This window comes from Taudactylus pleione, unplaced genomic scaffold, assembly GCF_031769625.1.
Source record: "Taudactylus pleione unplaced genomic scaffold, aTauple2 ptg000350l, whole genome shotgun sequence".
NCBI lineage: Eukaryota > Metazoa > Chordata > Amphibia > Anura > Myobatrachidae > Taudactylus > Taudactylus pleione.
Genome location: NW_028284751.1, coordinates 98,502 through 110,625, shown reverse-complemented (window position 1 = coordinate 110,625; position 12,124 = coordinate 98,502). Strand labels below are relative to the sequence as shown.

General features: G+C 41.4%; 1 protein-coding gene across 2 annotated transcripts in view; it reads left to right on the top strand.

The window, feature by feature from the left end:
• The window catches only part of NIN (ninein), a 128,126-nt gene that overhangs the window by 68,360 nt on the left and 47,642 nt on the right, over positions 1–12,124 (top strand). Inside the window, exons 11-17 of one of the 2 annotated variants that reach the window (XM_088444145.1) lie at positions 598–772; positions 2,626–2,736; positions 3,116–3,205; positions 3,296–3,434; positions 4,122–4,243; positions 5,507–6,030; positions 8,368–11,355. In XM_088444145.1, the coding sequence (XP_088300271.1) occupies positions 598–772; positions 2,626–2,736; positions 3,116–3,205; positions 3,296–3,434; positions 4,122–4,243; positions 5,507–6,030; positions 8,368–11,355 (4,149 nt within the window). The remainder of the gene's footprint in view (positions 1–597; positions 773–2,625; positions 2,737–3,115; positions 3,206–3,295; positions 3,435–4,121; positions 4,244–5,506; positions 6,031–8,367; positions 11,356–12,124) is intronic. The other variant, XM_088444143.1, reaches the window with a different exon arrangement.

The window sequence follows — 12,124 nt, the reverse complement described above, 5'->3', positions numbered from 1 at the left end:
ACAGTACACATAGAAATAAATTCAAATCAATCAAGTGTTGTAAATACAATAATGGAAGAGAGAAACCAGTAAGTCAGTAAGGTTTTTGATTTTGACTAATCCAACAATACAATAACACAATAATAATAGCAGATCCCTAATGGGTAATTGAAAACAGTTTACATTTAGAATAGTAGAGTTTGAAGTGCATGAAAAGATGAACATCTATAGTAGTTCAATTAGAAGAGTCAACCAAATAGTCCTCGGACAGGCAGTCATCCTCTAAAAGTGAATAGGAGGACCCTGCGATGCCACCCGAGTAAGGTGTAAGAATCTTTTTTTTTTTTAATCACTGTATCTAGCATTTGGGGGCTTTTGTGCAGCTATTTGGTCTCGCTGCTCCATACTAGCACTGGCACATCACCAGTTGGCTTCCACTAGACATTGGGAGAAAAAAACTCTCTCTAGTTTTGATCATCGTTTACCTTCAAGAGAACAAAAGTTGTTAGCAATTTGTTTCTTGAATGGGTCCTATTGGAGGTGTTGTACACAGACCACTGCATGCATTAAGTCTAGCGCACAGTTGTCAGCTAATCTGTTACATGTGCTTCTCCGCAGAAAGCTGGACGAGGAGTACAAGGAGAGGACGGCCGTCCTGAAGAGTGAGCTGAGGAAGGAACGGGAGCAGATATTACAGCAAGCGAACCGCCAGCGCCTCGACCTGGAGCAGGAGCTTGATAAGGTGAAAATGGAAGAGAATTACCTGCGGGACCGGCTGACCTTGTCTCTAAAGGTACGTTTGCTTGGAGCGCCCTTGTTGAGACACAAAATGTTCCCGGTGGATCTTGCAGTATCTAAGTATTGATTAACCCCAGTAACATGGCTGCCTTTACATTTGTAGTATGTTGTGCAGTCATAGCATGTCTTAATAAATAAGTTTTGTTTAGTCTGTAGATGTCACTGTTGTTATAGCTCTCTATGTGGGCATTTAGCCTGCGACTGTAAGCTCTCCTCAGGAGATGACATACTGCAGTGGGGGCAAATGCTAGTTTTTCTGTAATTGCTACATTTAGTATAAGCAGTGTGTGATGTATATTCTGCACTGGAAAACCACCTGTCCCACTGCCCTGCAGAGAGGAGCCAGTGCCGCTGTTTGTGCATCCATAGAGATGAAGTTGTTCTTTATTATTTAATCAAGACGTTTGGTCTCTGCGGATTCTGCACATGTAACCCCTTTCCCCTTCCCTCCTCCTTCCTTGTGATTCCTAAATAACAATAATCCTTTATATTCAGTCTTCCACAACATTGTTATACATGGTCTCCAGTTAGTTTTCCTTTTTATACCTAAATATTTGCTGGTCCTGTAATTAGCTGGATCACTTCTCATTCCCTGCTTCATTACAGAGTGGCAATTCTGGTCTTGTTTCCTTAGGACAATTAAATTGAGAATAGTTAACATTTTACGGTCTTATCTTATTTTACTGACAAGTTTAAAAAAAGGGGGATAATTTGTAAAATAGGCCTAATGAAAATTGGATATCTAAAGGGACTTTATATAGTATTTAAATAAAATAAAACAAAACATTGGTGTGTTCCCTCCCCTGGACTCTCTGCTGTTCATGGTATCAAGCCTGGTTCCGCCACTAATATATATAGCTGGGCCCTTCGACGTTGTTCTCTTGTCCCCTGGTGCATCCAGTGTAGTGTCTGTGGATGAACTCTGGCTGCTGGTTTAGACAGTCTGTCCAATCGGCAGCAGGCTTTCATTCACAGGCGCTGCACCGGGTCACAGGAGAGACCACAGCGGTGTCAGGAGCCGGTCAGGAGCCAAGGTTCCTGCTAGGTGCGAGTGCCAGGACCCTGCTAAATACAACAAATGTGGGGATTATAGGAGAGTATCCGCGCTGAGTGCCTGTTGTAACGATCAATCTTGGCGCTTGACGCAACTTGCAGGCTGTTACATTTAGTCCTGTGGCTAAATAATTAAGTATGCCTCTGTATGTACAGCAGCAGTGGTCCCCCTTAATTTTTGTGTAGTCTGGCCTGATTGAGCAGATAAGGGACCCCAACCTATAGAAATAATCTCATGTCCCCGGCTTCCCCCTCGCCTTCCAATATACCAACACCTGGGTTCCAGAAGATTACCATTGAGTGTCTGTGTGGACTTATGGTGCCACTTGCCCACGGCTTCCTCTCCCATTAGTCCCAACCCACTCTGTCTGGGTAAAACACATACATGGAATCAATGTTGCTTTTTTAATATTTTATAACGTTTAATGAACCAAAGAAAATATAAATCACTGTTGTGAGCATTGCGCTGTACTGGGCCAGGGCCAAATCCGGGTCTGATTTTTCTTGGATATTGACGGTGGGTGTGGTACAAAATGTCAACATTCTGAATGTTGACCTGACCATTATTTTCGACATGGTCATAATGGCGACATGGTCATCATTTCGACATTGGGTATGTCGTTTTTACAGTACTTAAGCCCTAACCCTACCCTAACATTTTCACTGTCGACATTCAGACCATGTTGACATTCTGGTGTCGACATAATGACAAAATACTGTTGGCTAATTATCACCGTTTGTTCCAACAGTAAATTGTATAATTTATAAAAGTCTGCAATGTCGCTGTCACCTTAGGAGAACGGCCGCATGGAAAGGGAGTTGTTGGAGACCTCAGAGAAGCTGGCGGACTGTGACTCTCTTACCATCAAACTGCAGAGGAGCCTGGACAACATCCTACGGGAGAAGGTCAGGGACACAATGCATTATTTACAGAGCCATATACCTGGCAGGTCCATATATAAGGGTTATCATATCTGTCTGTCTGGAGCACCATGTGTAAAATTAGTAAATTACATTAGTATTTTTCAGCAATACTTTTGGCCTTAATTCGCTATATTAAATTATTTAGCAGTGCTCCTCTCAGTGACTGTACAAATTGTCTGCCATCATGCAAACCAGTTTTTATGTAGCTACCCAGCTTCCAAGTATAAAAAAAAAAGTATCTAGTTTTGCAAATGTATTTAACCTGTCTTACGAAGTGTTTAGTTTTGGGTGCTTTCACCCTTTTAATGCTCCAAGAATACAGTAACCAATGAGAAATCTCTCCCATGTTTTGACTTTGCAGTTTGGCGATTTGGATCCGAGCTGCGTCGAGTTTTTCCTTCACGAGGAGAAGTTGCTGCAAGTCAGGAATGAATACGAGAGGCAGCGCAGGGTGAGTATACTGATGGCCGACCGGCAATCTGCTAGTGGCGACTCTAGGACTGGTCTGTAAGCATGCCTGCTGTTCTGTTCATTCCACCAGGAGCTGCAGGATCGCATTGACGAGCTACAGCTGGAGCTTGAAGATTATCGCACTCAGGGTGTCCGAGGTTTCAGATTGTCACTGAAGAATTCCTTGTTTGATGAAATGGATAACAGGAATGCCATAGAGTATGACCCAGGTAGATGACCGTTTTGTGTGTTTCATTTTGTTTAATTCTTTTATCTCCTGAAATGTATGCCTTTAAATTAATAAATATGTAAATTTAATATTATTATTATTATTATTATGTGAGAAAATAAGTAAAATTAATATGCCTTATCTATTCCTTCTGAAAATGTTCAACGTCTTAAGGCATCAGTGGCAACTATCAAAAACTATTTAAAGTCAGGCTTCACAATCTCTGCAACTTAGATTTTCAAATACATGGCCAAATTCACCGCAGATCCTCCTGATGTGTGGCTGAGCCGGGTTACCTTGTATGCGATTTTATGGCGACACCCCCCACCCCTCCTTCTGCTGGGATTGAACTTCTGGCATAGAAGGCGCCGGATTACTTAATAAACAAGGGTTGGGTACGGGCTACCAGCGCTCAGCATCCCAACGCCTGCATCCCGACTGGGTTACAATGCTGGCACCTACCGGTATGTAGGCGGTTCCCTAAACCTGACCCCTCCGCACCACCCCTTGCCCTCCCCCCCACATTATGCTGTTCAGCAGTGCTCCTCATAGTTGCTTTAAGGCAAAATGCTGGATCTCTGTGTGTCTACGTATATGGTAAATGCACAGTAATGCAGCAATAAGAAACTTTAATTTTTGTTTTCTGTATAGATATGTAATAGTAATATAATTGTGCCATGTAATGCAGGCATTGGGTCAGAGGACAGCCCCCCATTGAACATGAGCATAGAGGCAGAGCTGGCCATTGAGCAGATGCGGGAGCAGCACCAGAGGGAGGTGGAGCAGATGACTGTGGAGCTGGAAGCTAAGGTAAGTGGCCTCCTCTATTCTACAGTATCGCACCATTCTCCCCCCTCCTTGAGAATGGTTCTGTTGTACAATGTTCTCCCCATAAAGTGACATTGCGGTTATCACAGAAAGTTTTCCAGCTGCCATACATACACCCTCCTGCACTTCAGTTCCCTATCGGGCCTCATTCCTTAGCTGGGAAATGGGTAAAAATGGGCGTAAATTAGCACCCACTTTCATTCTGCCGTTCTTTTCCTGATTCAGTGCTTCTACCAGTACAGTCTATTATATTAGTGGCAGTGATCACATTTTAGAACATGATGCTGTGAACGAGCCCAATATATTGTGAATGTGCTTAAAAGCTGATAGGTAGGAATATGCCCTTAGGGGTATATTTACTAAAGTGCAGGTTTATAGAATTGGAGGTGTTGCCCATAGCAAGCAACCAATCAGATTCTACTTATCATTTATCTAGCACTTTCTAGCAGATAATAGCTAAAATCTGATTGGTTGCTATTAACTCGCACTTTAGTAAACTTCAGCTCATTGAGGTGATAACTGTGTCCTCTGCCTTTAAAATTGTAGACAAATAAGGATTTGATTAGCATAACTTTTATTGATGTATTCAGGCCCAACTTTTTCTCCGAAGTTCAGCTGAATCCTGCATTCAGCAGAATGCGGATATGTCGCAATGCAAAGTGACTCGCCAGGAGACTGCTATGCAACAGTTGTATACAGTACCTGTGTGTGACTGAGTCTGTAAATGAAGCACAATGGGACTTGCGTGGAAAATAGCCGCTGGCGCTGTATGGTAGCACTTGGTTCATTTTCAGTTTATTTTACTTAGTTCTGGTCTCTCCTGGTCAAATCCTACTCATTGGCCTGATCATCAGGTGAACTGATCCGTGTCCAGTTTAGCCCCATAGACGAAACCTGTCTATTTGATTCATCAGCTAATTGGCTGTATCTCTTCTTCACCCACAGACTGACATTGGCCGTCTTCCATCTCCATTTACCGACATTCCTGATAAGCCGATCAATGTCAATTTGGATTATAATCAGTTATTTAGGTCACTTTTGGGCCATGCACAATGATATATAGGGTCTATGCTTCATATCGGCCTTGATATTGTGGTATTTTGTCCAGGGGAAATCCTAATTTCTTTTTTTTGTGACAACTTTCTTCTCCTACTGAGACTTGTGTAAAAGAAATGAGTACATAATACATTCCGAGGGTTTGTGATTGTCCCTTTTTTTTATTTATTCTCTTTTTTTTTACCTCAGACAACTCACTATGAAGAAAAACTAAAAGAAGCGAAATGCGTGTTTGAGAGAGAACAGGAAGCCGTACGGCAGAAATTCAAGGAGGAAATTCACAAGGCGGAAGAGCAAACTAAACTCTTTAAAATGAGGCACTTGGAACTAGAAACGGATGTCCAGAGGCTGAAAGAGGAACAGCAGAGAGCGGAGTGTGAGCATCGGGACCAGGTGAGCAAGATGGAAGCTGAATCCAGCCAACAGAAACTCCATCTTGTGGAGCAGGAAGCTGCTCTCCAGTTGCGGTTGGAGAAAGCCAGACAAAGTTACCATCAGGAGAAGGAGGAACTGGTCCAGAGAGCGGAAGACATAGAGAAGGAGGCGGAACGTAGACTGGTGGAACTGGTTACCACGTATGAAGAGAAGAAGTGTCAACTGGAACAAAGCTTGAATGAGCAAATATCCAATTTACAGGAAGCACACAAAGAGGAGAAACATACATTAAGGAGCCAATTATTGGAACAGCACGAGTGTGAACTCCAGGAAGAAAGGTGAGTGACAAGGGGTCTGCATCAATTTACAAAGTACATAAGCTGAAACAGCACAAACAAAACCTTGCAGAACGTGGTATATAAGCTATATAACCATTTCTGGCTTTGCAGTCATAATACTTGCAAAACTTGAGCCAGCTGAACCCAAATGTTCGGTACCATTGTTGGCAATGGGGGTGAGCTAATGGTAAAGGGTCATCAGAGCTTACAATCTATTGGGGAGGGACAGATAGAGAGGGGTGACAGAGTATGTCTGTATGTGATTTTATTTTATTTTCACTCCAGAGACAATAGTAAAGCAAAGATGGTGGCACTCAGAGACTCAAACCAGTAAAATATACAATCCAGGTTAAAACCTTTCAGTGGAATACACCCATTTTCGTCAGAGGCAATGTGATAAATGAATTACACACTTGCCTAAATACCCATGACAAACATTACTTACCTGGGAAATGTTCAGCTGCAATCAAACCTGTGACACGTGACCGCACTGAGAGACAGGATTGGCGTACGACTGCAGGCGCACTTACAACGTAACATCAACAGGCGTCCGTTACCATATTGATGAGATGCACATTAATAATAAACATATTGCACAATTAAGCAATGATCAGGTGATCATATCATATTAACCATCTTGCACCGGTAAATGGCTCAAAATACACCATAGGTTAAATTGCTCCTCTAATTTGCACCACGCAGGCAAGACTGAGGGACAATTCAGAGATTGTATGGTTTTGCACAAAGCAGCGATCTGTGCAGCCGTCCTCTCTGGAAATAGTGACCAACCGGTGGCTCGTCCCATCGCCATTGTTAAACACAATATGGCTGGTTTGCCATACAGAACGATCATGTATGTTAGAGGTGGTGATCCTGCTAAGTCATTACAGGCACAGTCATGGAGGATTTTTCAAGTTAAACACAATTGTACCCAATTGGCTCGATGAGTCAATGGGCTTACAGTGTTTCCTGTAGTAAGACAAACGTGCTATTTCAATGTTCCCTTTTTTCTATAGTCCTAGATCATTAGCCGGTAATCATATTATGGCTTTAAGTTGTAGTTACCTTAATGTTTTCAATGTATGCTTTTTTTTCAAGTCCTATTTCTTCCTAATATTCACTTCCTGTTTTATATCATTGAACTGCTTTTGTGGCTTTTGCATGCTAAGTTGTTGTTTAGTTATACTATGTTTGATATGGCGTTCCTTTATGGTAGGATTTGTTTATTATTATTATGTTTATCACCATGGTCACGGTGACGCCTGGTGATGTACATTGTAAGTGCATGCGCAGTCGGACGCTGAGGGTGATATCACCCTGCCGAGCTGGACTTGTAACGGTCATGTGTCAAGGGTTTGAGTTGAGGCAGCGCATTTCCTAGGTGTGTAATGTTTGTCATGAGTATTAAGCAAGTGTGTATTTCATTTTTTACATTGTCCCTCATGAAAATGGTGCATTCCATTGAAACGTTGCAGCAGATTCGCTTGTGTAGTTTACTGTTTTGAGTCTTAATGCCGCCCACTTTGCTACTGTATAAAACCCGGATGCCGAGTTGGACGAAAGCTCCTTTCACAGTCGCAAGTAGTGAGTTTTGCCATTTTGTGCATGTGTAGAAGCGAATTTTTTGCGCATCTATGAGCGAGTTGGATGGATTTTGGCCAGATATCTCTTTGCTCAAAATGGCCATTTTTGGTCGGCAGCACTGCGGTCTCACGCAAGAGATCTGTCCCATGGGCATCTAGTCAGAGTTCCGTGTTATTATGAGTCGTGCGTACGAGAAAGGGAAGCCTGTTTGACAGTTGCGGCTGTGGACATACAAAAGCGGGCGAAGCGGTTTCCTGCTTGAAGCCGTACGTATATTCACATTAGCTCTATGGAAACTCGCATTAGAAAACTAGTAAATTAGGTTTCCGCTGCAACACGCAAACACGCCCACCTTGCGTCCGACGACATGCGCATACATTAAATAAAATATAAAGATATATATGACATAATAATATTTTGGCATGGGGGAAAAACTCTTGCTGCCTTTCAAACGTTGCTAAAACAAAGCAAATTGGAATAAATTTTATTATGCAGTACTTCAGAATTCTTGTTTTCCTAGAAACTGGTAATTTTGTGCTGATTTCTCTGTCAATAGTTAATCTGCAGCTTTGTACTGTACTTTTCATGTGTGATTCACGCTTTAAAATCATTTGTCAGACAGTAATTTTGCTCTCAAATTGACTTTCTTTGTTAAGAAATGAGGGTAATTCCCCAATACAGAATACATATGTTACAGAAGGCATTGCGCTTGAGTCCAATTTTTTTCCCGTCTTTTATATTGACAATGTTTAGGGAAAAGATGGAAACTGAGTCTAATAGAAAAATATCTGAGTTAGAGGCTCAGTTTATAAAAGACTATGAATCGGCAGTGAAAAAGTACGAAGATGACTTGGCGGGCATTGACGAAAAGTTACAGAATGACCTTCAAGAGCTCCGAGATGGTCATGTGGAGGAGAAAGCTCAATGGATGTTTGAAAAGAAAGAGCTCCATCAAGAGAATATGAGGACACATAAGAGACTGGAAACCCTGGAAGAAGAAAAACTAAGGTCTTGTTCTGAGCTTTTGCAAGAAAAAGAAGCTGTAGAGAAGACCTACAAGGAACTGGTCAATAATCTTCGTGCTGAAAAGGAACAAGTGCAAAAGGAGCTGGACCAGCTTCGCGTCGCTTCAAAACAAACAAAAGCTGTTCTCTCTGGCAAAATTAGTCAACTAGAAAGTGATTTGCGCGATGAACTGACCGAGCGAGATGAACAGTTGTGTCAAGCAGAGGTAGACGTTCAATGCCTAAGAGACAGTCTAGCGAAACTGGAGAAGCAACATAAATTTGAGAAAGAAAAACTAAATTCAAGATTGTCTGTGTCAGAGGCACTTTACAAAGAATCATGTGATAGGACAGAGCTAAAAAGAGCCGAAATGCTTGAAGAAATAACTAGACTTCAAAGCACAATCAATGAGTTGAAGCATGAGATCATGTCTTTGTCTAAGGTTCAGGCCCAATGTAAATTGTTGGAGAATGAAAATATAGACTTGAAAAATGTTGTGTGTCAGCTCCAGAGCAGTGGTGGTCTTTACGAGGAGGAGAAATGTGTCCTCAAAAGCCTACAAAAGGTATATGAGCAGACTGTCAAAGAGAATGTGTCTTTACGGTCGGTCTCTAGGCTTGAGAAGAAGTTGGACTTGACTAAGATTGAGATTGGCAGTGATAGGGAAGATGATTTAGTTGCGAGTGAAGCACATAAGAGTCAATCGGTGAAGGCATCAGAGAGTACACTGATGGACCGAGATGAGCAGTTGGGTCATAAGGAGAGAAATGTCCATAAAATGCGCAAAATCATTGAAACTTTGAAAAGGGATCATGTAGCTGAAAAAGATCTCCTCAAAGCCAAACTGTCAGAGTCAGAAATACTTTATAAAGAAATGTGTGATCGATCAGATCTGAAGCGGCAAGAAATGTTTGTGGAAATAAATAGACTACAAAGTACAATAAATGAATTGCAGAATGAGATCACATCTTTGTCTCAAATCCAGGCAGAGTATATGGTGATAAAGAAAGAAAATGTAGAGTTGAAAAAAGAGGTATCTGATCTACAGAACAGCTCAATCATTCTGGAGGAGGAAAGTCCTGCTCTCCAGAATCTGCAAAGTGCACATGAGCAGACGGTCCTGGAGAATGTTAGGTTTTTGTCTGAGATCTCTGAACTTCAGGAGAAGCTGAATGTGCTTGAAAAGTCATATGACGCATTGAGAATAACCAATGAAAACCCAACTAGAGAGGAATTGCCGGAAGAGCTAAATGACCGAGATGAAAAATTGCTCCAAGCCGAAAAGAAAGTTCAGGTTCTACACCAAACCATAGAAAAACTAGAGAGGGACCATAAATTTGAGAAGGAAGATCTGAACGCTAAACTCATACAATCGGAAATACTTCGTAGGAACATTTGTGGTGAGGTTGAAAAAGAGAAAGAAGAGATGACTAGACTTCAAAGTACATTAAAAAAATTAATGAGTGAAATTTCTTCATTGAGTAAGACTCAAGGAGAGCATAAGCTGAGAGACAAAAACAATTCTGAGTCTAAAGTTGCGTCTCCACTCCGGAATGGTTCAGCATTTCTGGAAGATGAAAGGGATGTTTTGAGGAGCCTTCAAAATGTTCATGAGCAAACTGTCAAAGATAATGTCCGGTTGTTGTCTGAGATTTCTAGACTGCAGAAGAAGCTTCTCTCACTTGAGAAAAAGATGAGCAAAGACCTCGTCAAAGATCAACTGCATGAAATCGAAGAAGAGGAAGACCAGTTCGGGGAGCTGGTGTTTGAACTGCAAGGTGAACCTAAAGTTGAAGACTTAATGCACCATAAGCATTATAAGGAAACCCTAGAAAATGTGAACTTAAAACTTCAAAATAAAACAAAGGAACTTGAGGATACCACAAATGTGTTATGCAAGCTTGAAAAGGGCTACAAAGATGTGAAAACTGAAAATGATTATCTCAGGACACAGACTTTATTACTTCAAGGAGAGATTAATACTTTAACTTTAGAGTATGACCAGGTTAAAAAGGCATTTAACCTAGAAGAAATTACATTACCAGAACTGGAGGAAGCCCCTATGACCATACCTGGCTTAAAATTGATCTTCACCGCAGCCAAAAAGGAAAATGTCCAACTACAAGAAAAGTTGAAGTTCATGGAGCTCAAAAATATGGAAGCTGTCGAAAACAACAAATTGCTGTCCTCCGAAGTCTCGTGGTTGCATACAGAAATTCAGAATATGGAGGAAATGACTGAGGCGTCTTTGAAGCTTGAACAATTATATGAAGAGGCCAAAAAGGAAAATGATGAACTTAAAGCACTTGTTCAAGTCATGCAGGGGAATATCCTGAGAGGGGAGAGAACACGCGCTGTAAAGTCAGTGTGTGCTAATAAAGAAATTCAAGCTGCTGACCCAAATGATGAAATAAATAGTTTACAACAGAACCTCAACAACGAGGCACATTCTCCACTAGATACCACGTTCCCAAGACACCATCTCCAAAGAAGTAAAGTGGAAAATGGCCACCTCTCACCAGATCAAATGGGACGTAATGCCTCTTCAGCAAATCAAAAACACAGTTGTTCTGAAGACCTTTCAGAAATTCAAAAACAGATGAGCAAAGTAGAGGATCATGGATGTCTTGGAACTGTTTCGAATGCACAAAGTAGTCATGATGCAACTGTAGAAGCTGAAAACAGTCCACGGCCTGGTCCGCAGAATGAGGTCCAGAAGAGGTTAGAACATCTGAGGTAATATCAATGTACAGCTCTTCTGTTGGTGTCAACTTCGTCTTCAAACTTTCTGCTTCACCGCTGCTTCTAGAACTAACACTGTAACTGCTGAGAGGAACCTCGCAATTTAGCGATTACCAAACCTGCTTCCTCTGTCAAGTTTAACATACGGCTTCGACGATGTCATCCGTCTTGGTGCAGAGGGACTGTCTCCTGTTCTTCTTTAAGTTTCTTGTGTTTAATAACCTACTGCATTGCTTTGAATCAATATAAATACTTTTAACGCTTGCAATGAAAACACCAATTTTGCCTCTAACATGTCTTCTATTTAAACTGTAAAACAGTGGTGAGCAGCATGTTATTATTCAGGGCCCGCTCAAGTAACCAATGACCCCACCAATGTTCTGCTCGTTAACTTTGTGAGGAAGATTGCAGTCTGGCTATGAGATTAACCTTTATATAACACTAACATATTAAGCATTCCTGTTCACAATGTTTTAATCATTCATAACTAACCCTGTCCCATGTCTAAGGGGAAGATGCATCAAAGCTTCTAAAGACAGAAGAAGTGGACAAGTTGCCCATAGCAGCCAATCAGCTTGTAGCTAACATTTATGAAGTACATATTATAAAATGATAGGTAGTAGCTGATTAGTTACTATGGGCATCTTCTTATTTTGTCCGCTTCTCCACTTTTTAGAAACTGTGATACATCTCCCCCGAAGTTCTTTACTACATGCTTAAAGTGTTGATCTAATTCAAAGCCAAATAACCTTCCAAACTGTTG